Here is a 27,719-nt window from a genome sequence, read left to right on the forward strand (position 1 = left end):
GGGGAAGATTAAGTTATCTATACATATACTCACAAATCCCATATTAAAATTCCCTTCATATGTATACATTTTAAACCACTGAGTAGATGTAAAAGACTATGGGACCAGAGAGCTCCTGAAGATTAAAATGGAAACAACAAAAACCTGTTCATTCCATATGTATTTGCTAAATACTCACCTCTCCTCTTTGTGATTTTCCAAAGTGTGCCGTCCTTGTGTCTGTTCAGCTGGACTGCTCCTGACAGATCCTCCCTCGTTGACTTAGGCTGAGCCTCCAGCACTGGCACTTGTAAGCAGTGAAACAAATATGTTGTGCAGCTGTACGCCTGCCAGAGAGGTTATTTCCTCTTTAATACTGTCATTACTAGAGTATAGCTGCATTCACTGTAATTCATAGAACCACTTGTTAATTCTGATCCAACCAGTTCATGACCCTAATTCAGGTGATAGTTTTATTCTTTAATATTTTTGGGAAACAGCAGTAAACTGTTATTTTAGCATAAGATGATTTTATTTGGAATTTAAGCCTAGGCAGTTCTTCCCCTTTTGAGGACACAAGCAATAAAATCTAGAGACTTTGGAATGTATTTTATGGAGATTCTCCACTACTGCAATGTTGCAGTTCACACACTTGTAATTTTAAGCAATGAAACAATATTCTCATCCAGTTTATGCCTTTGCTGTGGACTACAATTAATTAGCTCACGTCTCAGCCTTATATAGAAAAGCACAGAAAGATCTGCATGCTGCTTGTATACATAGATTTTGGCAGAAACTTTGTCACTGCTCGTTTTCAAATAGCCTCTGAATTTTAGAGCTGGTTCATTGGCAACTTCTTTTCCCACAGATTTTTAATTGGGAAAGGTGTATAATGTATAGTAATAATGCATTTCTGCCCTATTTCTGAAAAGTAATGTATAAGTCTTAGCAATTATGTTCTTGAAATTTTCTCTGTGAGTTCAAGGCTAGCCTGGTCTACAAAGCGAGTCCAGGACAGCCAAGACTACATAGAGAAACCTGTCTTGAAAAAAAGAAAGAAAGAAATTTTCTCTAAATAGCAAAACTGGCTTAATATTAAAACTCTAATAGGCGTGGTGTCGCACTTGGGAGGCAGAGGCAGGCAGATCTCTGTGAGTTAGAGGCTACCCTAGTCTACAGAGTGAGTTCTAGGACATCCAGGGCTCCTCAGAGAAACTCTGTCTTAGGGAGGGAGGGGGAAAAAAACACAAAACCCTCTAGTATTCCTAGTGTTTCCTCATCAAAGGGTTACTCAAAGCTTAGGTACTTCTTTACATCTAGATCACTGATGGGCTGTATGTACTTGGTATTAAGATGTTTTCATGCGTGTGCATATTTCACATCCTTATTCTCTCTTGTCCTCTTCCCACTCCCTCTTAGCCTTTTCCTCTTCCCTGCTGCCCTCTTTTATTGTCGTGTGTCTGAGTCTCTGTATCTGTCTCCTAGCAGGTTGTTTCATTAGGTTGTTTATAGAGTTCTGGTGCCTCATCAGGGACTGTAACGCTGAAGACAGCTTGCTCCTGTCTTCTTCCATCATCTGGGTCCCAAACTCGGTAGTTAGGCTTAGCAGCAGGTGCCTTATTTGCTGAGCCACCTCACTGGCCCCTTTTCCTATACTTTGATTATTGGCTCTAGAAATTTGATAGCATTCAGATTCAAATTTTCTCTCCCCATTTGTTTGTCTATTTCCTAGCTGAGAGCTAAGACTGATGGTTTACGTAAAATCTGCTTTCATGATGTATTAGCAGTCATTGTTAATCGTGTTGAGATCTCTTGATTTTATATTATTTTGGTTTTGGTTTTTTTCAAGACAGAGTTTCTCTCTGCAGCCTTGGCTGTCCTGAACTCGCTTTGTAGACTAGGCTGGTCTCAAACTCACATAGATCCTCCTGCCTCTCCCTCCCTGCGTACTGGGATTGATTATAGACGTGCACCACTGTGCCCAGCTGAGATCTCTTGATTCTTTATAAATTGCAAAATAGTTACACAGTTTTATCATGACTTCGTTTACTATTACTTTTAATCATTATATACACATGTGTGTGTGCAAAGATGACTGTGTACAAGTTGTGTGTTCAGTGTGTTTTTTGCTTTGTAATCACTGCTTAGATACTCCTTTGTCCGTGTAGAGCTGTCTGCTGAAACACTGACAAACCTATGAAGAGCTTACAGCTTTATTGTGCTCTTTAGAAGAGATTAAATGCCTAAGCTAGTTTATTAAAGGCTCTTTCCTTGTCTAAACACTTGTGTTTTCTAAAGAATGTGTCACAGCTGGAATGTTATTATACTAAAACTGGCAGATTTATTTTTAAAGGGTTTATGCATTTCCAGCTCTCACTACCAATTCCACTTTTAACTGCAGTTAGATAGTAAGCCCTGTAACAGCTTCCTAGTGTTTATGTTCCCAGGCAGAATTATTTTTTCTAAATCTCATAAAATAGTAATTCCATTTGAAAAACAAAATGCTTAAATTGCTGGGCATGGTGGTGCATACCTTTAATTCCAGCACTCAGTGTGAGTTCAAGGCCAGCCTAGTTTACAAACCAAATCCAGGATAGCCAAGGCTACAGAAAGAACCCCTGTCTTGAAAACAAAACAAAATGCTTACATCCAAGTTGTGTCCTTTTTCAGGTGGTTTTCTACTAAAGGTGATGGAAAGGTCAACAAGGTCAAAGTGCATTATACACATGCATGAAGATAGAATGAGACTGAGAAATTTTACAATGAATATGTACTAATAGGGAGGAAGGAAAACAAAGTGTGGGGACTTGGCCTAAAAGTAGTATTGGGATATGGTATTTATTCCTCTGCTTTCAAGTGGAGATTGTAAAACAGGTGAAGTTTTAACATTTAGGTAAACTTTTTTCTATGAGACAATTTTCCCTGGAATGTCCTGCCCTTGCTGCAACTAAATGACAAATTGTAAAGTTCTGTGGGCCGCTAGTTCCCTAAAAATTTTCTGAGAAAGCCCGGTGTGGTGGCACATGCCTGTAATTCCTGATGCCTGAGTCAGTATACAGGAAGAGAACTAGAGAACACGCCCCTCAAGCAGGGCGTGGTGGCGCACAGTTTTAATCCCAGCACTCGGGAGGCAGAGGCAGGCGGATAACTGTGAGTTCAGGGCCAGCCTGGTCTACAAAGTGAGTCCAGGACAGCCAGGATGACACAAACTCTATCTTGGGGTCGGGGGGGGGGGGGAAAGTTTCTGAGAAACTCTGAAAGTGAAAATCTTAAATATAGCTAGCTGTCTAGCAAATATGGCTTGTTTGATACTGTTTTGAAAGAACCTTTGAGTTACACTGTCTTTTAAAAAGGGGTCCAACTACAGCGTATTAACACACAAATTCTGCCAGTTTCTGCTTTTGCATCTAGATTTCAGTGGTGACAGTATAGAGACACATCAGTTCTCTCTAGCATGCACAGAGGGGAACAGATAATGTTTTGTGGGTGAAACAATTAAGGCTCAGTATGATTCAAACTTTGTGTCCCTGATGATAAATAACCACCCTAGAAATGGAACTCAGGTGTTTCTGATTCTAAGCCTATGTTCCCTCAATCTCAATGAACTAAACAAATAAATAAAATAAAACTAAGCTGACAGGAACTAGTGAGAAGTGATCAGGGTCTGAACCAAGGCATGATAGAAGAATTAAGAGTTTCACTTGATTTACTGGCAGATTAGTTGTGGAATCTGAGGGATGAACAGAATAGAATTACATAGGTGAATGGTCATTATGGGAGAAGTGGCTTTAGTGAGGGGAGTGGTTTTGGGGGCAAGGGTTGGTTTTTTGTTTTTTGAGACAGGGTTTCTCTGTGTAGCCTTGATTGTCCTAGACTCACTTTGTAGACCAGGCTAACCTCGAACTCACAGAGATCCGCCTGCCTCTGCCTTCCAAGTGCTGGGATTATAACTGTGTGCCAGCTTGCCCTGCTCGAGGGGAGTGTTCTCTAGTTTTCTTCCTGTATATTGACTCAGGCATTAGTGATTGTCTTCGGTTAAAGACATTCAACTGGCCTTTAGGTTCTATTCAGGATGGTGCTTGGACCTAACATATCTTAATTCCTGTGTATTGTTCTAAGCCTTCAACTTGACACTTACCTAGTGATAATTATAAACTTGTAACTCTACCAGAGAAATACCATGTTTATACCTTCAAAACTTCTTTGTGGCCGGGCATATGCCTTTAATCTCAGCACTCAGGAAGCAGAGGCAGGTGGATTGCTGTGAGTTTGAGGCCAGCCGGGTCTACAAAGTGAGTCCAGGACAGTCAAGGCTACACAGAGAGACCCTGTCTCGAAAAACCAAAAGGAAAAAAAAAAACTTCTTTTGTGATGACCCTGCCAAGAACAGTGTTTCTGCCTGTGTACATATATTACTAGTTTTTCCTCTATTAGTGGAGAGAGACTAGACAGTGGAGGGAAAAGACTCCATATTCTGAAAGCATCTTGATATATTAGTATGTTGCAATGTACTTGTAAAAGATCTAGTAGTCTGTTGTAATGTAGTTGTAAAACATACTCAGTAAAGAATAGAAGCCAGAGTGTTAAAACAAAGACATTGATGATTAGATGATGTCAGTGATTTGTGAGTATAACCTGGCTGAAGCCTTGCTCTGTGGAGGGCTTGTGTAAATAGTGACTCTGGCAAGATGACTGTTAGTTGTAAGCTACAATCTTTATATTGAAATAAAATATGTGAATTTTGATATATATTTCAGTGTGTTCCCACCTCTCCATGTAGCTCTGGCTGGCCTCAAACTCCCAGGTATCATCTGCCTCCAGAGTGCTGGAGTTAGATGTTCATATCTTTGGTGCTGCCCTGGAAACACCGAAAAGACTGTAATGCCTTGTCTTCTGTAGCAAACACGCTGTGCCCAGAAAGGAGGAAAGTGGACACAGGTGTGCACTCCATGTGACTGACTACTCTCCGCCAGGAAAGATGCTGCCAGAAAGCTGGCCTGACAAGCCCCTGTTGCGGTCCTCTTTCTGCATGCTTTCTGAATGTAGAAAACACATCTCTACTATCGATAGAGCTCTGGAGGAGGCTTTTTCCCTCTCTAATTTTTAATAGTTTTACCACGTTGCTTCCCTCGGTGGCTTTGAATTTCTGGTGTAGTACATACAGGCTGTGCTCAAGTGATGACCTACCTTCCTGTCTCTGTTTCACTAGTTCTGGTTACAGGTCTGTGCCAACATATCTGCTGTGGAACAGTTTTTCATTTTATTTTACTTTGTGGTTTTTTTTTTTTTTTTTTAAGATTTATTTATTATGTATACAGTATGCATCAGATCACATAGATGGTTGTGAGCCACCATGTGGTTGCTGGAAATTGAACTCAGGACCTCTAGAAGAGCAGTCAGTGCTCTTAACCGCTGAGCCATCTCTCCAGGCCCCTACTTTGTGGTGTTTTGAGACAAGAGTTTCTCTGTGTAGCCTTGGCTGTCCTGGACTCACTCTGTTGACCAGGCTGGCCTCGAACTCAAAGATCTACCTGCTTGTGCCTTCCAAGTGCTGGGATTAAAGCCATGTACCACCACCACCCGACTTCTGTGGGAGATTTTAATTCTACAATTTATTATTGGTTAAATATCGTATTGTTGTTTCCTGTATCTCAAAAACAACAATAAAAACTTGTTTAAAATTCTTCCATTTTGGTTTATAACATGTTACTTATAATACTGTCTTCTTTTTCCTTGTTTTCTATCAGGACACCTGAACAATGTCCAAGTGTGGTTTCTCTGCTGTCAGAGAGTTACAACCCTCACGTGCGCTATGGAGCTGCAATGGCTTTGGGGATCTGCTGTGCTGGAACAGGAAACAAGGTAAAGCCCACAACCAGCAGGGGCAGTGCTTTCCTAACGCCAGGCTTTCCATTGCAGAAATATGAGTGAAATAGTTGTGAAAATTCTGGTGCCCTGTTATCGCTAAGCCTGAGCTTGCCGCACAGGGAGCTGCACAGTGCTTCCCTGAAGACTCCTAAGAATAAACTGATGTTACATGGTTATTCTCACGGTTTACTTAGAACTATGGAAATTAAGATTGCTGTCTAAAGTCACCTAAAATCAACTTTTTAAATTTGTTTTAAATTATATGTATGTGTATATGCCTGTGTGGGTGTGTGTACATGAGTGCAGGTGCCTATGGAAGCCAGGGGTGTCAGATCCCTGTGAAGCTGTAGTTACAGATGGTTGTGAACTACACATGCCCTTAGTCACTGAGCTCTCTGGCCCCTAAAAACTGTTCCTGCATTTAGAGAGAGTGTATGTATGTGTCTGTCTGTCTGCCTGCCTGCAAGAGTCATTTCTCTCCTTCCACCATAACGGATCAAACTCAGGTCATCAGGCTTAGCAGCAAATCCTTTTACCCACTGGGCTCTGCTGTAACATAATGTTGATTCACAGCATTGATGTGCTCACCGTAGTTTGCCTTGTATAACACTGTGCATACATCTCAGGCACTGTGGGGACCTTTCTTTGTGGTAGAAAGAGAACATTGTTTCCCCTCTACAGTCTTTGTATTATACAGAAATGGGCCAAAAACTTTTTTAAAGAATTTTATTTTATTTTATGTGTTTTGCCTGCATGTATTTCTACATACCACCTGCACACAGTGTTTGCAGAGGCCAGAAGAGGGCATTGGGTCCCTTAGAGCTGGAGTTCCAGATCAATTGTGAGCTGTACCTGGGTAATGGAATTGAACCTCATTTCTCTGAAAGAGCTTCTAAAGCTCTTAAGCACTGAACCATGACTCCAGCCCCAACTTTCTTATTTCATATTGATTAGTTCTGGATTTATTTATTTTGTTTTGTTTTGTTTTGTTTTTTGAGACAGGGTTTCTCTCTATAGCCTTGGCTGTCCTGGACTTGCTTTGTAGAGCAGGCTGGCCTTTAACTCACAGCAATACCTGCCTCTGCCTCCCAAGTGCTGGGGTTAAAGGTGTGCCCCACCACCGCCTGGATAGTTCTGGAAATTTAAACTTTAATTTGCTTGACTTTTCCCTCTGATAAAAAGAATTTGTATTAGATACAACACCACCTACCCGCACAGGCAGCACACATCATTGATACTCACTGTGCACACAGTGACATATCATTTAATGCAAAAAACAGTTTTGAATTTCTTTTGGGCTAGCAAGATAGCTCAACAGGGCAAGGTATTTGCCACCAAACCTGGCAGCCCGAGTTCAACCTCTAGGGCCTACATGGTGGAAATAGAGGGTCAAGCTGGGCATGGTGGCACATGCCTTTAATCCCAGAGGCAGGCAGATTGCTGTGAGTTCGAGGCCAGCCTGGTCTACAAAGCAAGTCTAGGACAGCCAAGGCTACAGAGAGAGACCCTGTCTCAAAAATAAAAATAAATTTAAAAAGAGAGTCAGGGGCTAGAGAGATGGCTCAGTGGTTAAGAGTGCCACCTGCTCTCTAGAGGTCCTGAGTTCAATTCCCAACAACCACATGGTGGCTCACAACCATCTATAATGTAATCTGATACCCTCTTCTGCAGATAAAGCACTCATATGCAATAAATAAAATAAATAAATCTTTAAAAAAAAAAAAAAAAAAAGAGGGTCAGTTCTCACAGGTTGTGCTCCATGTGCACACTATGGCATTCATGCCTACACATGCTCAGGCGCGCACACACAGACACACCCATACACCAATAAATTAATTATTTTTAAAAAGAACTTCTAGAGCTATTTCATTCTCTCCTTGTATTTTATCCCATTCTGGTTTTGGCTTACTTTCCCACTCTCCCTCCTTCTCTCCCTTCCTTTCTAGGCACAGTCCTGCTGTGTTGCTCAGGGTGGCCTTGAACTCAAAATCTTTCCACTTTAGCTTCTCAAATGCTGCAGTTTATAAGATTATATCATCATAACGAGCTTCTTGTTCTTCTTTTGATAAGCACTTATTGCTACCTCGCATATCTTTATAACTGTTTAGCTTAATATCTATGTCCCATCTGCTGAACCGTAAGATCCTGTGAACAAAATGTCCACTGCTAGAACAGGCAATTGTACTTGGCACTTGATTTATTAGGGAGGAAGTTTCTTTTATAAACATTTGTGAAGCCAGTCATGGTAGCAACTTGGGAGGCAGAGGCAGGTAAAGCTTTGTGAATACAAGGCCAAATTTCAGGGCTGCAAAGGGTTATACAGTGAGACCCTGTCTCCAAAAAGGAGGAGGAAAAGAAAAAAAAGCGTGTGTCAGAGGCCGGAAAGGTGGCTCCATGGTTAAGAACACAGACTACTCTTGCAGTAGACTATAATTTGATTCACAGCGTATAGGCGCACACTTTTTTGTTTGTTACTTTGTTTTGTTTTTTTTGTTTGTTTGTTTGTTTTGTTCTGTTTTTCAAGATAGAGTTTCTCTGTGTAACAGCTCTTCCTGTCCTAGAACTCACTTTGTAAACCAGGCTAACCTCGAACTCACAGAGCTCTGCCTACCTTTGCTTTCCAAGCACTAGGATTAAAGGTGTATGCTACCACCTCCCAGTTGTCACCTTTTAACTCCAGCTCCTAGAGGCCCCACACCTTCCCCTGGCCTTCAAAGGTACATACCTACCCCCACCTTTACATACACATACACACACACACACGATTAAATAACATAAAAATTTTTAAAAAATATATCTTCATGTGACACCTTTAATCCCAGCACTTGGGAGGCAGAGGCAGGCAGATCGCTGTGAGTTCGAAGCCAGCCTGGGTCTACAAAATGAGTCCAGGACAGCCAGAACTACAAGAGAAACCCTGTCTCAATGTTATGAGTGAGAAGGAATACATGTTCACCATAGCACAAATGTCAAGATCAGAGAATAACTTGGAGGAGTCAGTTTTCTATTTCTGTGTGTGGGTCCCAGGAATCAAACTTAGGTTTCCAAACTTAGCAGCAGGCTCCTTCCCTGCTAAGCTATCTTACCGGCTGCCTCTTCTAGTATACGTTTGTTCTGTAAACAAAGAAGGATATAGTAGGATATTTTGCTAAATATTTTTCCTCTTGAGCTTTTAATTTACATTTATCTCAGCTCTCATAAGTTAAATACAAATTGGATCTTTTCTTTCCATATTATTCTAAACTTAATGATATCTAAGAGCAAATGTTCTTTGAAGCAAACCATCTGACAGTTAATACAATGAAAGACTTTTATTACTCATGTAAACAAGTCTGCTTTATTTCTAAATAATTTGTGCAACCTAAGTATCTATACACAGCTGAAAGAGCATTTAAGAACTTTAGCTGGAAGCTGGGCCCGGTGACACATGCCTGTAATCCCAGCATTCGGAGAGGCAGAGGCTGATGGATCTCTGAGTTCAAGGCCAACCTAGTCTACAAATCAAGTTCAAGGACAGCCAGAGCTACATAGAGAAACTGTCTTCAAAAACCCAAAAACTTTTAACATTGCCCCTAATCTAAACTATACCTTTGACAGTGATTGATTTGAAAATACAGCCATCTCAACGTCACTAAAGTTTTGTCTTTTTGTTTGTAATGCTTTCAGGAAGCAATTAATTTACTAGAGCCAATGACAAATGACCCTGTGAACTACGTGAGGCAAGGGGCTCTGATAGCTTCAGCTCTCATCATGATCCAACAGACTGAAATCACGTGTCCAAAGGTGAGCAAAGAGACTCTGGTAAAGAGCTGGGTTTGGGTGTTTCTATAGTAATTTATCATAATCACTGAAAGTTTAAAAAAAAAAGAATATGTATGTAATTTAAGGGCCGCAGACTAGGAACATTGTCATAATATAGTTTTCCTTAGTGTGTGATATATAAATTTAGGGTCACTTTGTTAGCTTTACTACATAACATACTTAAGAAATTATAACTCAAAAGTGGGGTGGTGGCACACACCTCTAATTCCAGCACTCAGGAGGCAGAGGCAGATGAATCTCTGAATTGAAGACCAGCCTGTTTTACAGAACGAGTTTCAGGACAGTCAGGGCTACACAGAGAGACCCTGTCTCCAAAAACCAAAAAAAGGAAAAAGTAAATTATAACTCAAGAAATAAAACAATAAAATTAGCTTTTTTGCTTGTTTTGGTGTTTTGTTTTGTCTTTGCCTCTGCATGTGCTTTTAAATAGATTTAACAGAACTGACTTACCTGTTGGAGAATGAAAAAAACAGTCTGACTTTGTGCCCCAGCCTTCTGAGTCAGTGAAACTCCCTACTTTATGTGTCTATCCAAGCTAGGCTATTTAAAAATGCATCTACAATCTTACCCTCCTAGGCTGTCCTGGGCAATGGCTGAGGAAGTCCTTAGTAACTAATTCCTGTCAGATTCAGTTTCAGACGTCAGATTCAGTGCACAGTGACCTCTGATCATGAGTCCTCCAAGTAGCCCCTCCAAATTCTCTCGCTCTGGTCTATACTGAGGGAGAAAGATGGCCTGTCTTTCCTTAAGAAGGTTGCCTTTATGTGTCTTCCATAGGCTGCACCTCCCCGCTCTGGATTAACCATAACAGATTTTGAGGCACTTATTTAAAAATTCCCTCATAGCGGGCATAGTAGCACATGCCTTTAATCCCAGCGCTTGGGAGGCAGGCAGATCTTTGTGAGTTTGAGACCAACTTGGTCTACAAAGTGAAACCAGGACAGCCAGGGCTACACAGAGAAACCCTGTCTCAAAAAAACAAAAACAAAAAAAGAAAATTTCCCTCATGAGTGTCTTTTTTTTTTTTTCTTTTTAAAGATTTATTTATTATTCATACAGTATTCTGCCTGCATGCGAGCCAACAGGCCAGAAGAGGGCACCAGATTTCATTATAGATGGTTGTGAGCTACCGTGTGGTTGCTGCCATTTGAACTCAGCACCTATGAAGAACAGTCGGTGTTCTTAACCTCTGAACCATCTCTCTAGCCCTTATAACATTGTCTTGTACTTCATATTAGTCCTTACTGTGCAAGAAACTGGATAAGCCAAACATCTCATTATGTCAAGAACAGAAAGTGTGTGTGTGTGTGTGTGTGTGCGCGCGCGTGTGTGTGCGTGTGTGTGTGTGTATGTGTTTGTGTATGATTTGTGTATTCTGAAATTATCATGTTTGGTATGTCCAGTAGAAGTGTGAGCCACTAGTAGTGTACAAGTGGTGTCCACCTTAATCTCAGCTTCTCAAGAGGGTCTCAAGTTCAGTACTGCCTTGGCTACTGGAGGGTTTCAAGGCCAGCCTGGACAAGTTAGTAAAGACCCTAACTCAATATTAAAACAAATGAGACTGGGGGATGTGCCTCAGTGGTTATATGCCTAGATTTAATCTTCAGTAATGAAAAAAGGAAAACAAAAAAACAAAACTGACTTAGCCTGTGCCCATTCCGTTGTATTTAGATTTTTAGAGCATTTATCAGCCTTGATTTGGTTATGCTTATATCTGAGAAGCAATTAAAAACAGAACATTACTAACAAGAAAATAAAAAGTTGATACCATGTATAGTGGCTAATGTGTGTAGTATAAGTATCTAAGAGCCTCCGGCAGGCGGGTCACAAGTTCAAGGCCTGCATGAGCTACATAGTGAGACTGTGTCTTTTAAAAAAAAATGGGAGAGGAAAGGATGAGGCCATTGGCCTCTCTTCTGCCTCTACAATAGGCACTGAGGACCTTTATTTTAAGCAAAGAAGACTCAAGAAAGAGAGGTACTCTTGCCTCACTGTGCTGCTCTGCCTGACAAACCTCACTTTCTGAGCAGCCATTGTCTTTCTGTCTCATTACCCAGTGCGTCTCTCAAAATCATTTTCAAAATTTCTGAAAATTATATTAGTGCATGCAAAATTCTTGCCCTGTTTTTCCCAAGAATTGCTTAATATACTGTGTCTTCTAGAACATAAACATCTTTGCAAACACAGGCCACAATTCCTCATGCTTTTAAATATAGCAGCTATCATTTGAGTAGCTTTTATTTCTGCTTTTAATGTTGCACTGAGCCTTTGGAGGTTATCCAACTGAGCAGTGTCATTAAGAATATACCTCCTCAAATAGTCATATATAAATATTTATTCACTTGGACCTCACCTATTGCTTTCACATTACTTCAACTGAACAAAAGTTTAGCCATCCTCATATCCTGGCTATAGAATTCCAGTGGTTAAACCAGGTGTGAAGGCTGGGGAGATAACTCATCAGGTAAGAATGTTTGCTGTGTAATAATGAAGACCTGAGTTTGGGCCCCAGCACCCATGTAAAAGTCACACATGGCCACAGGTGCACCCATAACTCCAGCACTGTGAAGAACAGAAACAGGAGGATCTCTGGAGATCACAGCTACCAGCCTAGATCCAGGTTCAGTGAGAGATCTTTTGAAGGGAATAAGGCAGAGATAGTGGGATACCCTTGCCTCTGGCCTCCATGCATATGTATGGGCTTATCACATATATATCATATGCACACAACAAGCAAAATGACAGTGCCTGCTTCTAACCTCAGGAGTTCAAGGCTAGTATACATCCGTAAGTCTTAGGCTATCCTGGGCTACATAAGACTCTATCAAAAAAAAAAGAAGAAGAAGAAGAAGAAGAATTTCAGAGCTGAGCATGGTGGCACACGCTTTTCATCGCAGCATTTGGGAGACAGAGGCAGGCAGAGCCCTGAATTTGAGGCCAGCCTGGTCTACAGAATGAGTTTCAGAAGAGCTGGGTTACACAGAGAACCCCTATCTCAAAAAACCAACAACAAAAAGAAATAACTTCAGTGGTTTTTAGTAGTCATAACCTCAGACTAACAGTGGCAGAATCCTTTTGAGGTAGAATAGGGTAAACTGTAGTCTTTGAGTTTTTGGGTTTTGTTTTGTGTTTGTTTTTTGTTTGTTTGTTTGTTTGTTTTAATTGACTTTAAGAGATTGTCACATTTAGACAAGGTAAAACAGTTTAAATATATTTTTTTTAATAATTGCAAGTTATGATCTTGAATGGAGTCTTAAATGGTATGAACAAATAAAGTACTCTCCTAACTCCAGGTTGTACCAGAATAATGAATACTAATTTAGAATGTATAAAAAACACTGGCAGCATGGCTCTTGGGTAAGGACACCTGCCAGCAGACAGGTCATCTGAGTTCCCTCATGATGGAGGGACAGATTCCTATACATCCTGTGGCTTCCACATGTGCATTGTGGCTCTCATGCACCCACACACATCCAAATACCTAAAACAAGTACTATGTGAGAAAAATTAATGTATGAGAAAAAGTGTATATATAGCTGGTAGCTCTGTAATTAATATAAATTGGCTATGAAAATGTAAATGTTTATGTGCTGACTACAAAAGCAAAGCTATGATAACATCTGGAGTTTTTTGTTTGGTTGGTTTTGGTTTTTTGAAACATGGCTTCTCTATGTGTAGTTTTGACTATCCTAGAGCTCACTCTGTACCAGGCTGGCCTCGAATTCAGAGATCTGCCTGCCTCTGCCTCCCAAGCGCTGGGATCAGAAGTGTGGACCACTGTTACCCCGCTCAAAATGTTTATATTTGTTGTTGTTGTTGTTTGTTTTTATTTTTTAAGACAGGGTTTCTTCTCCTTGGCTGTCTGTCTGTCCTAGACATACTTTGTAGAACAGGCTGACCTTGAACTCAAAAATCGCCTGCCTCTGCCTCCCAAATGCTGGAATTAAAGGCGTGCGCCACCACATCTGGCTTTGTCTATATTTTTAAAGAGAACAAAATTCTCAAATCAGTACATAAAAGTAATAGAAATGGCTCAAAAGCAAATATCAAGCATTAAAAATTAGCCAGGCGGTGGTGGTGCATGCCTTTAATCCCAGCACTTGGGAGGCAGAGGCAAGCAGATTGCTATGAGTTCCAGACCAGCCTGGTCTACAAAACGAGTCCAAGACAGCCAAAACTACACAGAGAAATCCTGTCTCAAAAAAAAAAAAAAAATAAAATAAAATAAAATAAAATATATATATATATATATATATATATATATATATATATATATATATATCCATCCTAGGACTGGAGAGATGGCTCTGCAGTTAAGGGCACTGGCTGCTCTTTCAGAGCACCCAGGTTCAGTTCCCAGCGCCTACATGGCAGCTCACAACCACTCCAGTCCCAGGGGATCCAAATTCCTCTTCTAGCTTCCTTGGGTAGCAGCCACATACATGGTGCAGAGATTTATATGCAGGCAAAAAATCCATGTACATAAAAATAATTAAAAAGAAAAGAATTACATCCCTTCCGCAGAGGAATGCAGAAGAAACTTAGATATTTTGTAAGATTCATTATGGAAATCAGAATGTTTATGTAATATTATGCCCTAACACTTCGCCCACACATTGTGTTCTTGGTTTAACTAATGCTAGTATGTCTTTGCCTTGTTTTTATCGGTTTCTCATGTGTCCACACTCAGAAACGTAAACCCCAGATCATAGACGTATTTCTGTATTATTACAGACACAATTTAAAAAGTCTTAAGTGACATACTTAACCTTTTAATGGGTTCTTAGAGCTGTTTTCTCTCAAAAATCTAACTCTTGGGCCGAGCATGGTGGTGCACACCTTTAATCCCAGCACTCGGGAGGCAGAGGCAGGCAGATCACTGTGAGTTCGAGGCCAGCCTGGTCTACAAAGCAAGTCCAGGACAGCCAAGGCTAACACAGAGAGACTCTGTCTTGAAAAACCAAAAAAAAAAAAAAAAAAAAAAAATTCTAATTCATCTTTTCACAAATCATTTATTTTTGTCTTGTTAAATGAATTCCAGCATTACAAGTTTATTTGAACATTTTAGTATATAAACATCAGATGAAAAAATTACATGATACAAATAAGCTCGTGGGGCTCACCCATTAAAAGTTCTTGCTGCTCTAGTAGAGGATCCAAACTTGATTCTCAGCATCCTCATCAGACAGCTCGCCAACCTCCATAACTCCAGCTCCAGCATATCCAGTGTACACATAAGTAAATAATAAGGTAAGCTTAGAATTAATAATAGTGAAGCCCAGTGCTCTTCTTTGCCATGTATCATTTAACCTGTGACCTGGTGCAAAGAATCTTCTCACACAAGTACCTGTTCTAGAAGTAGGATCGTGTTTGGTCAAGCTTGTTAAACCTCTTAGTTCTGAAATAAAATTCAATTTGGTTAGATTAGGCTTTTGTTGGCTATTGCAATTCACCAGAAATTAATCCAAAGGACTTTATTTAATCTTTTCCCTTGATTAAAAGGTGGCATTACCCTTCCAAAAGTATAAAGTTTGTGTTCACAACATGATAAGGATTTTTAATATATAACTTTATGCCATAGAGATGCTGCCAAGCCTGGTGACCTGAGTTTGATCCTTGAAACTCACATTCCCAAAAATTGTTCTCAGACAGCTACACATACACTGTGTTCTTTTTAATAGCTGGGAAGAAAATTTTAATTTGAGTTTAAGGAAGGTAGTTTAGATACTTGGTTCTATAGAAAAATATACATGTTTATAAACTAAACTTAAAAGCGTGACATTTTATAAGATAGAACACACTATCATAGCCAAGCATGCCTTTAGTAATGCATGCCTTTAGTCTTAGCATTTGGGAGGTATAGGCAGGTGAATCTCTGAGTTCAAGGTCAGCCTGGCCTATAGGGCAAGTTCTAGGACAGTCAGAGCTACACAAAGAAACCTTTTGTTAAAAAGCAAAACAGGAGGGAGAGAGACTATCATATAGTTAAAATACTAATAAAATTGAGTTGAAAACTAGAAAATATGTGAGATTGTGATAATAAGTTGTATTGGTCAGTTTTGCATGGCTGTGAACAAAGTAGTTCGTGGAAACCACCTGTGTGGCAGAATGAGTCTTTCCGTGGCAGCAAGACTATCTAGGAAGGTGGGGCTGTTTGCAATGCAATGCTAGGAAGCAGACAGTGGGACCAGAACTAAGGGTATGGCTATAACTCAGAGGTTCTCAACCTGTGGGTTGTGACTTCCTGTAGTTAACGGAGTAGCAAAGTAATTTTATGGTTAGGGGTTATGACAATATGAGGAGCTGTATTAAAGGGTCACACAGCATCAGGAAAGTTGAGAACCTTCAAAGCCTACTTCCTAGTGACTTCCTTTAACCAGCTAGAACCCGCCTCCTAAAGGTTCCACAGCCTCCCAGAACATCACCAAGGAACCAGTGATCAAAGCATGAGCAATGGAAACATTTCGGGTTTAAACCATTATGTAGTGCAATCATGAAATTATCAATAAGAAAATCTTGAAAGAGAAATAAGTATAATTTTTATCTTAGATACATGGAATTTGAAGTAACCGCAAATCATTTGGAAAGAAAAATAGGAGTATATGGCACAAAGTCAAAACTGAACAGAAATGTATAGGAACTAGCCATAAAGAAGTTAAATCCATAACCCTTTAAAATCCAGAAAGGTTGTTTTTGTTTGGTTGGTTGGGTTTGGTTTTTTGAGACAAGGCTTCTCTGTGTAGCCTTGGCTGTCCTGGACTCACTTTGTAGACCAGGCTGGCCTCGAACTCACAGCGACCCGCCTGCCTCTGCCTCCCGAGTGCTGGGATTAAAGGCGTGCGCCACCATGCCCGGCTCATCCTACCAGCTTTTTAAGTCTGAATTCCAAATACATCTGGACTCAAGGATTTCATGGAAGGAGTTACCATTGTATAGTCGACATTCTAAACTCAGATGTAATGTCAAAGAAAAGGTTAGAACTTCCAAACTGGTTCCTGATAAGCAGAGATATTTTTGTAGCCAGAATGAAGTAGGTTGTGCTCTGCAGAAAAAATTAACTCCATTTTGTTCCTTTCTGATTTTTCTGATAGTATAAGGTATAAAGTGCAGAACATGATGAACTTTTGAAATGCATGATTTTAGAAACTCCTAGATTGTACAGTATGTGGATCACAGATAACCTACATTTTCAGTACCTTTTAATATAAAATAAGTTAGTGTTTTCTACAAGTCCCACCTTTTTGAGGGGGGATGTATCATCCTTTTTGTTTTACTATTTTTGAGACAGATGGCCTGTGTAGTTGAGGCTGACTTCCCCTCTCAGGTGATGGGGTTGTAAGTGTGTGCCTCTTTGCCTGCCATGGCCTCATCATAGTCTGAACTGTAAAGTTAAGTTAGGAAACCTCGATCCTCACCCTGATCACCACTTGTGGTAATCAGCAGATGGTTGTGTGTGCTAAGTCAATGCTGGCATCTGTGAAGCCGAGAGTAGACCTAGGGGATCACAACTTGCCTTCTGAATTTAAATTTAGTGCACTGTCCTACTCTACCAACACAGTGAATCTTTCCAAGAGTGATGAGAATGAGCACTAAGAAAGTGTTAGACAATATAAGTGATGAACAAAATTTTACTTTTAAAAATCTAAAATCTAGAGGGCTGAAGAGATGGCTTAGCGGTCAAGAGCACTGGCCTTTCTTCCAAAGGTCCTGAGTTCAATTCCCAGCAACCACGTGGCTCATAACCATCTGTAACGAGATCTGGTGCCCTCTTCTGGCCTGTTGGCTCACATGCAAGCAGAATACTGTATACATAATAAATAAATAAATCTTTTTAATGCAAAATCCATTTTTAAATTATTCATTGGATGCTTTGCTATTATTTTAGATATGGTTTTGTATTTAAATTCTCCTTTGTAATGTACATACAGTGTTTTGTCCAGTGTTTATTTTTATAAAGTTCATGACATTTTTTTTAACCTTTAGAACATAGAATTTCTATCCTATATAAGGTAATGTAAATATTCATCTGAAATAACTTGAGAATCAAAGGAATTTGACCTGTTGAGCCAGAGTAAAAACATCAAACCTAAGATATTTAAAATTAGTTGTGAACTCAGTGATGACTTAACATGGTGGGTTTTATAGTTTCTAAAGCAGTAAGGCTGGCAATGCCTGACCTAGTAGTGACCATGGGCGTATTATTCCCCCACTGCAGTTTCTTGCTGCCTATGAATAAAACTGACAGCTGTCTTTAAGGAGCATTGTTTCCTTAGTAGTATTTAGGTGGCAGAGCTAGTAGTTTAGAGGGCAGTAAGATTTTGTCTCCGTAAGATGTATGACATGCTTACTGAAGTATGACATGACTCCTAAGTATGTGACCACCATTATTTCAGGTTGTCTTTAAAACATGGATGAGGTAGATGCTATAATCCTCAAAGAAAGGGAAAAAACCAAAAACAACTAAGGCTCAGAAAAGCTAGTAAGTAACCAGACATGGTAATGCATACTTGTGGTCCCAGCTACTAAGGAGGCTTCAAAAGGGATTGTTTGGGTTCAGGAGTTTGAGACCTAGGCCACCTTACCAAAAAAAAAAAAAAAAAAAAAAACCACCCATCTAAAAGGAAAAGGGACATAGGACATACAGACTGACTGATTGACTGACTGACTAATATTTACCCAAATAACTTTTAAGAGCTGAGATAGGCATATGCCAGGGCTGTCTGATTCTGTTTCTCTGACACAGTATCACACTGTAGCCTTCAGACCAATATTGAGAAGAAATTCTGAAAGAATATGTGCTAAACTCTTTATATTAGGAAACTCAAATCTGGTGTTTTCTGCTTTTGGCAGATTTGGGGAGCTCCATGATCATGTGCTTCTTGAACAAGCAGACTCCTTCCTGAGTGCCTACCATTTGAAAGCACTGTCGGGAAAACAAGGAAGTGTAAGACATGGAAGAAGCATAAGATAGTGCCCTGTCTCCACCCAAACAGTTAAAGAAATCACTTTATTCATTAAGAATATTTTATAAGCATTTTAAATGTGAAAGTAATATATAGTAATTTCAGGAAAATGCTAAAGCATACAAAAATTACTGGTAATCTCTCCCTAGGTTGACTCATAAGAGCACTGTGAGCAAGTCTTCAGAAGTTGATGTGTGTTTAGAATGTGCATCATTAATGTTTGTGAACACACTCACAGTCTGGGTGAAGGGTAGTTTACTTAAGGTAGAACTCAAGCCATGCCTATTAGGAAATCTGCTCGGTGGACAGTAAGCAGCATATCTATAATTCAAAGTGCAATAAAAGCCTTAGTATTTTCTTGGACTCTTAGGGCCTGCTGACTGGCTGGTGCAGATTGAGATCTTAGTCAGCATTCCCTTGAGTCTGAATCATCATCCCCTGTGGAATGAGGACTGAAAACAGCTAGTGCTCCCACACTAGTCAGAACGCTGATTGCCAGCACAGAACTGTTCTGCCTTCACATCTGGTCCATTTCCCTCTTCTTAATGTCTTGAAATTGAGAACTGAGTCTCAATACCATTAGCGCAGTTTATTGGGTGTTCTTTTTTTTTTTTTTTTTTTTTTTTTTTTGGTTTTTGGTTTTTCGAGACAGGGTTTCTCTGTGTAGCCTTGGCCATCCTGGACTCACTTTGTAGACCAGGCTGGCCTCGAACTCACAGCGATCCACCTGCCTCTGCCTCCCGAGTGTTGGAATTAAAGGTGTGCGCCACCACGCCCGGCTTATTGGGTGTTCTTTAATGATACAACAAGTGCACAGTTAGACCATAATTACTCTTCTTGCTTCTTCAGGTGAATCAGTTCAGACAGCTGTATTCCAAAGTCATCAATGACAAGCATGATGATGTCATGGCCAAATTTGGCGCTATTCTGGCCCAAGGCATACTGGATGCAGGTAAATGTTCTTATGTCTTCCAGATGTATTATGTAAATCTAATGAAACAGCTAATCTAATGTTTTGTATGACATCATGGAAATTGGTTCTGAAGCACATTGTTCCAGGGTAAACTGTGAGGAGTGTGTAGTTGGCAGAGATGATTCTTCGTTGTTCAAGCATGAATGTATATGTTTGGATGTCAGTCATTCCCCTGCATTCACACACCCTGTCCCCTCTTGCCTTCCGGCTGAAGATTAAACCGAGGACAGCACACATGGAATGTAATTGCACCACTGAGTAACTATGCATCACCTCTTGTTGTTGGTTGTTCATTTGTTTGTTTTCCAAGACTGTTTCTTCCTATAGCTCTGGCTGTCCTGGAACTAGCTCTTAGACCAGGCTGGCCTCGAACTCACAGAGATCTGCCTGTCTGCCTCCCGAGTGCTGGGATTAAAGGTGTGCACCACCACTACCCAGCCACATCACCCTTTTTTATGTTTCATTCTGAAACATCTCTTAAGTTTTCTTGGTTGGCCCTGAATTTGCTGTTGTCTTGCTTCAACCTCTTACGAGTAGCTGAGACAAGTGTGTGCCACCATGCTCCTCAAATCCTAATCCTTTTATGTAATAGCTATATAAGCACGAGATATTTTCTGTCTTTATTCCTTTCTTGTTTTGTAATGTCTGCCTCATAGTATTGGGAGGATTACAAATACTGGAGGAAAGTTAGAACAGTAAAGTGCTCAGTGACTTTCAGTTGTGTTGGAGGCAGGGTGGTAGCTGTATGTTCAAGCCAATACTCTTATCTCAGCCTCCCAAGGACTAGGATCACAGTCATGTGCCACTGTGTCTGGCTAAAATCCATCTCTTCACTTGATAACTTGGATCTTCACTCTAACTCACTGGCTTTCAAGCTGAATTTCTCTATACTCCCCAAGGAATAGACTAGAGGATGTGGCACAAGGCAGAACAGGTTGGGTTTCAATCCATCTACCCTCTCACAGTACAAACTTTTGATCAGAATCAGCTGATTTCATTCTTTATCATGTTCTTCCTCAGAAAACATGTTGAATCAAGAATTAAACGTTGCAGTTTTCCTTTTGTGGGGCTGAAGAGCTGACTCAGTGGTTAAGAGCATTTTGTGCTCTTGCGGAAGACCCAAATTTGGTTCCCAGCACCCACATCAAGTGGGTCACAGCCACATATGGTCTGAGTCTCAAGGATTGAACACCTTCTTTTTCCTCTGTGGGCATCAGTCACCCACACGGTACATGTGGCATACATGTAGGCAAAACACTCAGACACATAAAATAAATCACTGGGTGAGTGGTGCATACCTTTAATCCTAATCCGAGGCAGAGGCAGTCAGATCTCTGTGGGTTCAAGGTCAGCTTGGTCTACATAGTGAGTTCCAGGACAGCCAAGGCTACTTGGTGAGACCCTGTTTCAAACATAACAATAACAACCACAACAATGAATCACGAGCTGCTTCCCCTGCGCAGTACCTAGAAATGCTATTGCTGTCTTAGTGGGCTGCTCTGCTCATGGTGTTTCTCCTTTTCTGCAGGTGGTCACAATGTCACAATCTCCTTACAGTCCAGGACTGGGCACACTCATATGCCTTCTGTGGTTGGCGTCCTCGTGTTTACCCAGTTCTGGTTCTGGTTTCCCCTTTCACACTTCCTGTCATTGGCTTATACTCCTACCTGTGTCATTGGCCTGAACAAGGACTTAAAGGTATGTCTGTGAGTCCTGATCGTTGTGGGTTGTCCTTATCCTAGGTGACCGTGCTGGTAGCATATTTTCCCTTCAGGATGAGTTAGTCCTTAGTCCCTACAGAGTAGAGCGTGTCTGCAAATTCCACAAGTAAACTTTTTTTTACTAGTTGCCTAATCCTGGGAACATCTTTTGAAGAGGGAATGATGGGGTAAGGTGTTTAAGACAAAAATATGACGAGATTTTTATAAGCCATTCTGGGGATTGTGGGGGTTTTGGTTTTGCAACAGAATCTCACTATACAGCCCTGTCTGGTGTGGAATTTACTATGTAGATCTGCCTGCCTTTGCCTCCAGAATACTTGAATTAAAGGCATGTGCTACCATGCCTGGCTAGTATTTTTTTGGTTTGGGGGGAATAATTATTCTATATAGCTCAGTGATCTTTGAACTCAGGATCCCTCTGCCTTAACCTCCAGAGTGCTGGGATTCCAGGCCTGTGCCACCATGCTCGGCCACTTTAATCCAAAGGCTGCAAGAGCTGGTGAAAGCTTTTAAGAAGGTAATGACAGTTTTTTTCCTAAAGAGAGACCATTCTGATGTCAGTAGAAACCTGACCAGTGCTACTGCACTGATCTGAACAAGAAAGAATGAGGACATAGACTAACTGTAATTAATGAGGAATGAAAGTTGGGGCAATACACATCTCAGAGTCCTATGTTGGGGGTTGGGGGTATCTCTACAACTACCACACCAGTAGATTAACGTGGAGGTTCAACACAATTCAGTAGCCAGTATTGGTTCAAATTTTGAGAGTCTATTTTTGAGTAGTTTATTTTAGGCATATTTAAGCATAGCGTAGTTTGGTGAAAATTTTCTTGGAGATAATTAACTCAATCCCATGTGTACAACAAAGCTAAAGACACGACTACATCATAACTCTTTGTAAAGTACATAGCCTCATAAAGATATGTTCTATAGATTGACTGAGAACAACAAGCTCATGATACAGGTCTGGGGAGGATCCAGTGTAGTCCCCAGCCACACAGATAGCACAGGAGTTGGTCCCCAGGCAGAAAACAGATAGACACCTACCTCTCCCTCTTTGAGGAGACAACCCTGTGTGGGTAACATTCCTGGTTCCCTGGTACTTATCTGTGAGCACAAGGACCTCCATGCCTACTTAACAAAGATGTATTAGTGTAAGGGGAAACGGCACAGGAGGGTATCCCTTTAATAATAGCAGAAAACAAGACCAGCAGTGAGGGATCAGGGAGTCTGATCGAACAAAATTGATCACAAAGCTTAAAAGCTTTAGGTGCTGCATGCCCTGTTATCACAATCTTTAACGACATTTTTAATAGAGTTTATAGGTTTTTTTCAGTCCTGTGACATCTTGCTCATCTTTAAAAGTTGAAGACTTTTCAACTCTTAAATACTTCTTACATTTGGTCATCACTGTTGTTAAGATGTTTTGTTAAATTTTCAGAATGGAAAGTTTTTAAGCTCAAATTTGTCTTAATTGAGTAGTCTGTTATATTAATATTTGCACTATAGCCATACAACTAGTTATTCATTAAGTATTTCAATATTAAAACTACTCACAGCTGGAAATATTTAGCGCCTTTATTTCTCAAAATGGCAATAGTTTGTGTCCTAATTCCTAATATTTAACGTTGTCATTAAGCCTCCTGTGTAATCTTTAGAGGCTTATAGTCCGCTGAACAATTTTACGTTTTCATTCTTCACAGTGAAAGTGAGATAGACAAGATAAGTGCCCATCTTAGCAAATATGGTGCTTAGTACTTTTTTTTTAATCAGTGCAAATTAGGTGAGAAAGGTGCAAGCTAGAGAGAAGGTTTGTTCCATAAGTAGAATGAAGTTATTTTCCGTTAGGCCCGTGTTAGAAACAGAAAGCAGGATTCTGTGGTATGGAAAGTGTATGCAGACTAGTCAGTGTGCCAGTGTGTCAGTGTGATACAAGGAATGGCCACGGACATTCAGTGAGCAGAAGGAATATCTAACACTTTACAAAGGACGTGACAGTTGTTTCCATGCTCACAGTGTGAGTAGGATGTAACCCACTGACACCAGGTGGTTTGTGAGAAAATGATGCTGTTCAGTGGCAAAGCTTTAGGATCTGTAGAGAACTGAGTACCAGAATTAATTCACAAAGCTTTCCTAGAATGCTAACATGGGATAACTGTATTGTTACACACTTAACTTGCATGGAAACTTTCCATCTCCTTTTGCGCCTGTATGCTTGTTACAAACATAATGCATAAATCTTGATATTATTTCCATGGAAAGAACAAAAGAGTGTTTTATTTCTTCAGATGCCGAAAGTTCAATATAAATCAAATTGTAAACCATCCACATTCGCATATCCTGCCCCTCTGGAAGTACCAAAAGAAAAAGAAAAGGAAAAGGTATGTTCTTTGAGTCTTTAAGTAACATTTGTTCTTGGTGGAGAAGCTCCTAACTGTTTAGGTGATGCAGTTTGTTGGGTTTTCGGTTGGTTGGTTGGTTGGTTGGTTAGTTGGGGTTTTTTGTTTCGTTTTGTTTTTTGTATTTTTTGGGTTTTTTGTTTGTTTGGTTTGGTTTGGTTTTTTGGTTTTTTGAGACGGTTTCTCATGTAGCCTTGGCTGTTCTGGACTAGCTTTGTAGATCAGGCTGGCCTCCAACTCACAGTGATCTGCTTGCCTCTGCCTCCTTGAGTGATGGGATTAAAGGCTTATGCCACCATGCCCAGCTGGTGAAACAGTTTTTAAATGTAATTGGTTGGTTGCTTGGTTTCAGTAGTGTTTCACTATGGAATCCTGGCTAACCTAGAACTGACCTAATATCAGACTGACCTCAAATCCAGATTTCACCTATTTTTCTGCCTCCAGGTACTAAGATTAAGGACATTTACCGTCATGCTGTACAACTTTAATTATGTATATGTAGGGGGTATTCATCTGAGTGTGGGTGTCCATAGAGCCTAGAAACATGAGGTCGCTCTTGGAGTTGGAGTTGCAGGCAGTTGTGAGATGCCTGACTTGGGAACCAGGCTCAGGTTCTTTGGAAGAGTAGTTTGTGCTCTTAACCAATCAGCTGTCTCTTCAGCCCTGTTTTGTTTTGCTTGGGGCGGGTTATCTGTGTAACTTTGTCTGTCCCCTCAAAGGCCAGAAGAGGCCATCAATTCCCCACCCCACCCCCAAGCTAGAGTTAACTTAGTTATCAGCCGATTTGCCTGACATGCTGGGACCCAAACTCAGGTCCTCTAGAAGAACAGCATGTGCTCTTAGCTGCTGAACCATCTCTCCAGCCCCAACCCCTTTTGGTGATTTAAAGCAATACTTGTGGTGATAGCTAACACAGACTTACATATAAAATGAGGGGCCTTTTCCTGTCTTGATATCCCAGCCCCATGGCCCAAGAGTTACAGCATGTAAGCCCTGAACTAAAACCCCCTAGACTAAAACTGCAACCATTTTCTACATGCTGATCTACATCTTGTGTTGTGTTTTAAACGTATTTTCAATGTATAGCTTTTCCCCAAAGCTGCAGAGCCATATCTATATATTATTTCTTTTATCTGATGTACATTTAAGAACTTTTGTTTTGTTTTGTTTGTTTTGTTTTTCTAGACAAGGTTTCTCTGTGTAGCCTTGCCTTTCCTTGCCTGTCCTGGACTCACTTTGCAGACCAGGCTGGCCTCGAACTCACAGTGATCCACCTGCCTCTGCCTCCCGAGTGCTGGGATTAAAGGCGTGCGCCACCACGCCTGGCTTAAGAACATTTTTATTTAATACACCACAAGTGAGGCTACAGTAAAAATGTTTATGTACATACGTGTGCTCTTATGCAAGTGTTTCTGTCACAGAATAGTAGATATGGGATTGTGGGCTCAAAAGTGATTCATGTTATTTATTTTCATATGTACATACATGTGTTCTTATGCAAGTGTGTCTGTCACAGAACAGTAGGTATAGAATTGTGCACTCAAAAGTAATTCATGTTATTTATTTTCATTCATATTACTTAGTTTGCCTTTTGAAAATGGATAAAACTAACTTCATCAGCAGTTTTTGAGCACATGCATTGATGCATAATAAAGAATAATGAATGCATTTACTAAGCTACACTGCCATGGTGTAATACTCAAAACAAGCAACCTTTTCATGATGCTTATGTGGGGGAAATTGTTCTTTATTTTAGGATAATGTTTCATATTAACTGTTTGTTAAAGTCTTGTGTCACCTTTGATTTCAAGTGAGAGCCATCAAGGAAGACCACTCATAGCCAGCTTCACTCATTGTGTATTACCATTACCTCGTGTCTAGTTGTGAGAACATCTCTATGACCAAGAATTTTCCTGTGCTCTTCCCATAAAGCCAAAAAGAACATAGCAGTCAAATCTGTGTCTCAGAAGTAGCTGATAGCAGATCAGAAAAGACTGGTTGCTTTGGACACAGCCTCAGTAGCTAAAAATGATAGTAGCAGCAATGATGCACCTTAATGTCCTACTTGCTTTCCCATTTACTCTCCAGCAGTTTTGTTGTTATAGTTACTGACAGGAACCAGGCATGTGCTGCAGGGCTGTTTTCTTTTGGCTTGTTTCTTAGTATGTAGGTAAGAGATTGTAACAGTCTTATATAAACACCATTTTGACTGTCTCTAGGTTTCCACTGCTGTGTTGTCTATTACTGCCAAAGCTAAGAAAAAAGAAAAAGAAAAAGAAAAAAAAGAGGAAGAGAAGATGGAAGTGGTAGGTATAACTCAGTGGTCATATGGGTTAATAGCTGCTGTGATCCAGATTCTTTAGGCACTGTTGTACTTTGCGCTTAGCTTTTTCAGTTAACTACCCTGTTTCCAGCATATAAAATCGTATCGTTACATTAGAAAGAGACTCAAGAAAACCATGTCCGTATTAGTTAGCTTTTCTTGTTGCTGTGACAGAATACCTCTAGAAGCAGCTTTAGAGAGAAGAGGCTCGGGGCTCACGGTTTTAAGGGATACAGTTTCTCATGGCAGGAAAGGCGTGGTGTCTGGGGCTACATCTTTGACAGAGGGAACTTGCAGCATGGCTTGCTCATATCTTGATCAGGAAGCAAAGAGCTCAGACTGGCAAGGTGATTCTTCATCCCTCAGGCCATCCCTTCAGCCAGTGAGGCCCTGTCCAGAAGGTTCCCTGATGTTCACATACATGAGCTCACAGAGAGCATCTCATATTCAGACCATAACAGTGTCCATTTGTGGTAAGGTGGGTGCAGAGCAGGGTGAGTTCATAGAGAAAGTTACAGCTAAAACATGCTTTGAAGAAAGTTCTGAGTAGGCAGTGACTTGATAAAAGAGAAAGACTTTCAGGAAGGTGGATGATGATCCACTTAATAGACTCTCTTCTCATCTCTGCTAGGAGAACACCCTTTTCATCCTTTGAAATGTTCATACCATTCTCACCCCTAAGTAATCTGGTATCATCTTTGATTGTATCTGTCACTATCTTTTGCACCTAACAGTGTCCTACAAACTTAGCAGACAGATTCAAGTAATGTGGGACAAAAGTGACCTCTGTTGATTGCCTTTCTCCCTTCCTAGGATGAAGCAGAGAAGAAGGAAGAGAAAGAGAAGAAAAAAGAACCTGAACCAAACTTCCAGCTCTTGGATAATCCAGCGCGGGTTATGCCCGCCCAGCTGAAGGTCTTAACTATGACAGAGACCTGCAGATACCAGCCCTTCAAACCAGTAAGTTACCAATGGTCCTTAGCTGTATTTGCTGGTGGGTATTAATCTATAGGACTAGGTAAAACTGACAGAAGAAGATAGATCCCCAGAGCATTTTAAAGCAAGCTCACTAATACTTTTTTAAAAAGAAAAAATGTTCTTAGTGAAAACAAGAACATTCCCCTCAGCTTCCTATAGATTTTTAGACAGCTTTTCTTTTCTCTAGTAATCCTTAAGAACTGTTTTCCCTCTGTCACAGATAGAGGCCATAACTACAGAGCCAGACACACTGGGTTGAATAATTCTCTTTTCTCCATATGAAAAATAGAAATTATCACCTTAACTAATAGGTACAGATCAAAGAAGTTAATATGCAAGCATTGGGAACAAGACCTGGTCCTGCCAATACGTGATCATCGTCATAATTACACTACTGTCCTAAATACAGTGAATTTTAGAGTTAAAAAGAGATCTTGGCAATACTCAGTTAATCCCAGGCCAGACTACTTCTCATTAGAAAGAAGGGTATATTGGTTACCTTTCTCATTGCTATGACAGAGTACCCGACAGAACCAGCTCAAGGGAGGCTCTCTGCGCTCACGATTTAAGATGATAGAATCCATCATGGTGAAAAAGTGATGGTGGAGTTTGTGGCAGCAGGAGTGAGTGGCTGGGGCTCCTCACATCTCAGAAGACCAGGAAGTGAAGAGGTCAGGAAGCAGGCCCAGG

The 27,719-nt window shown here is 40.5% G+C and overlaps 1 protein-coding gene across 1 annotated transcript in view; it reads left to right on the forward strand.

The window, feature by feature from the left end:
• The window catches only part of Psmd1 (proteasome 26S subunit, non-ATPase 1), a 78,348-nt gene that overhangs the window by 45,148 nt on the left and 5,481 nt on the right, over positions 1 to 27,719 (forward strand). The window contains exons 17-23 of the mRNA XM_051154227.1: positions 5,727 to 5,841; positions 9,514 to 9,630; positions 19,482 to 19,584; positions 21,134 to 21,303; positions 23,618 to 23,710; positions 25,948 to 26,034; positions 26,865 to 27,011. Coding sequence (XP_051010184.1) covers positions 5,727 to 5,841; positions 9,514 to 9,630; positions 19,482 to 19,584; positions 21,134 to 21,303; positions 23,618 to 23,710; positions 25,948 to 26,034; positions 26,865 to 27,011 — 832 coding nt within the window. The remainder of the gene's footprint in view (positions 1 to 5,726; positions 5,842 to 9,513; positions 9,631 to 19,481; positions 19,585 to 21,133; positions 21,304 to 23,617; positions 23,711 to 25,947; positions 26,035 to 26,864; positions 27,012 to 27,719) is intronic.

Source organism: Acomys russatus, chromosome 12 (genome assembly GCF_903995435.1).
Source record: "Acomys russatus chromosome 12, mAcoRus1.1, whole genome shotgun sequence".
Taxonomy (NCBI): domain Eukaryota; kingdom Metazoa; phylum Chordata; class Mammalia; order Rodentia; family Muridae; genus Acomys; species Acomys russatus.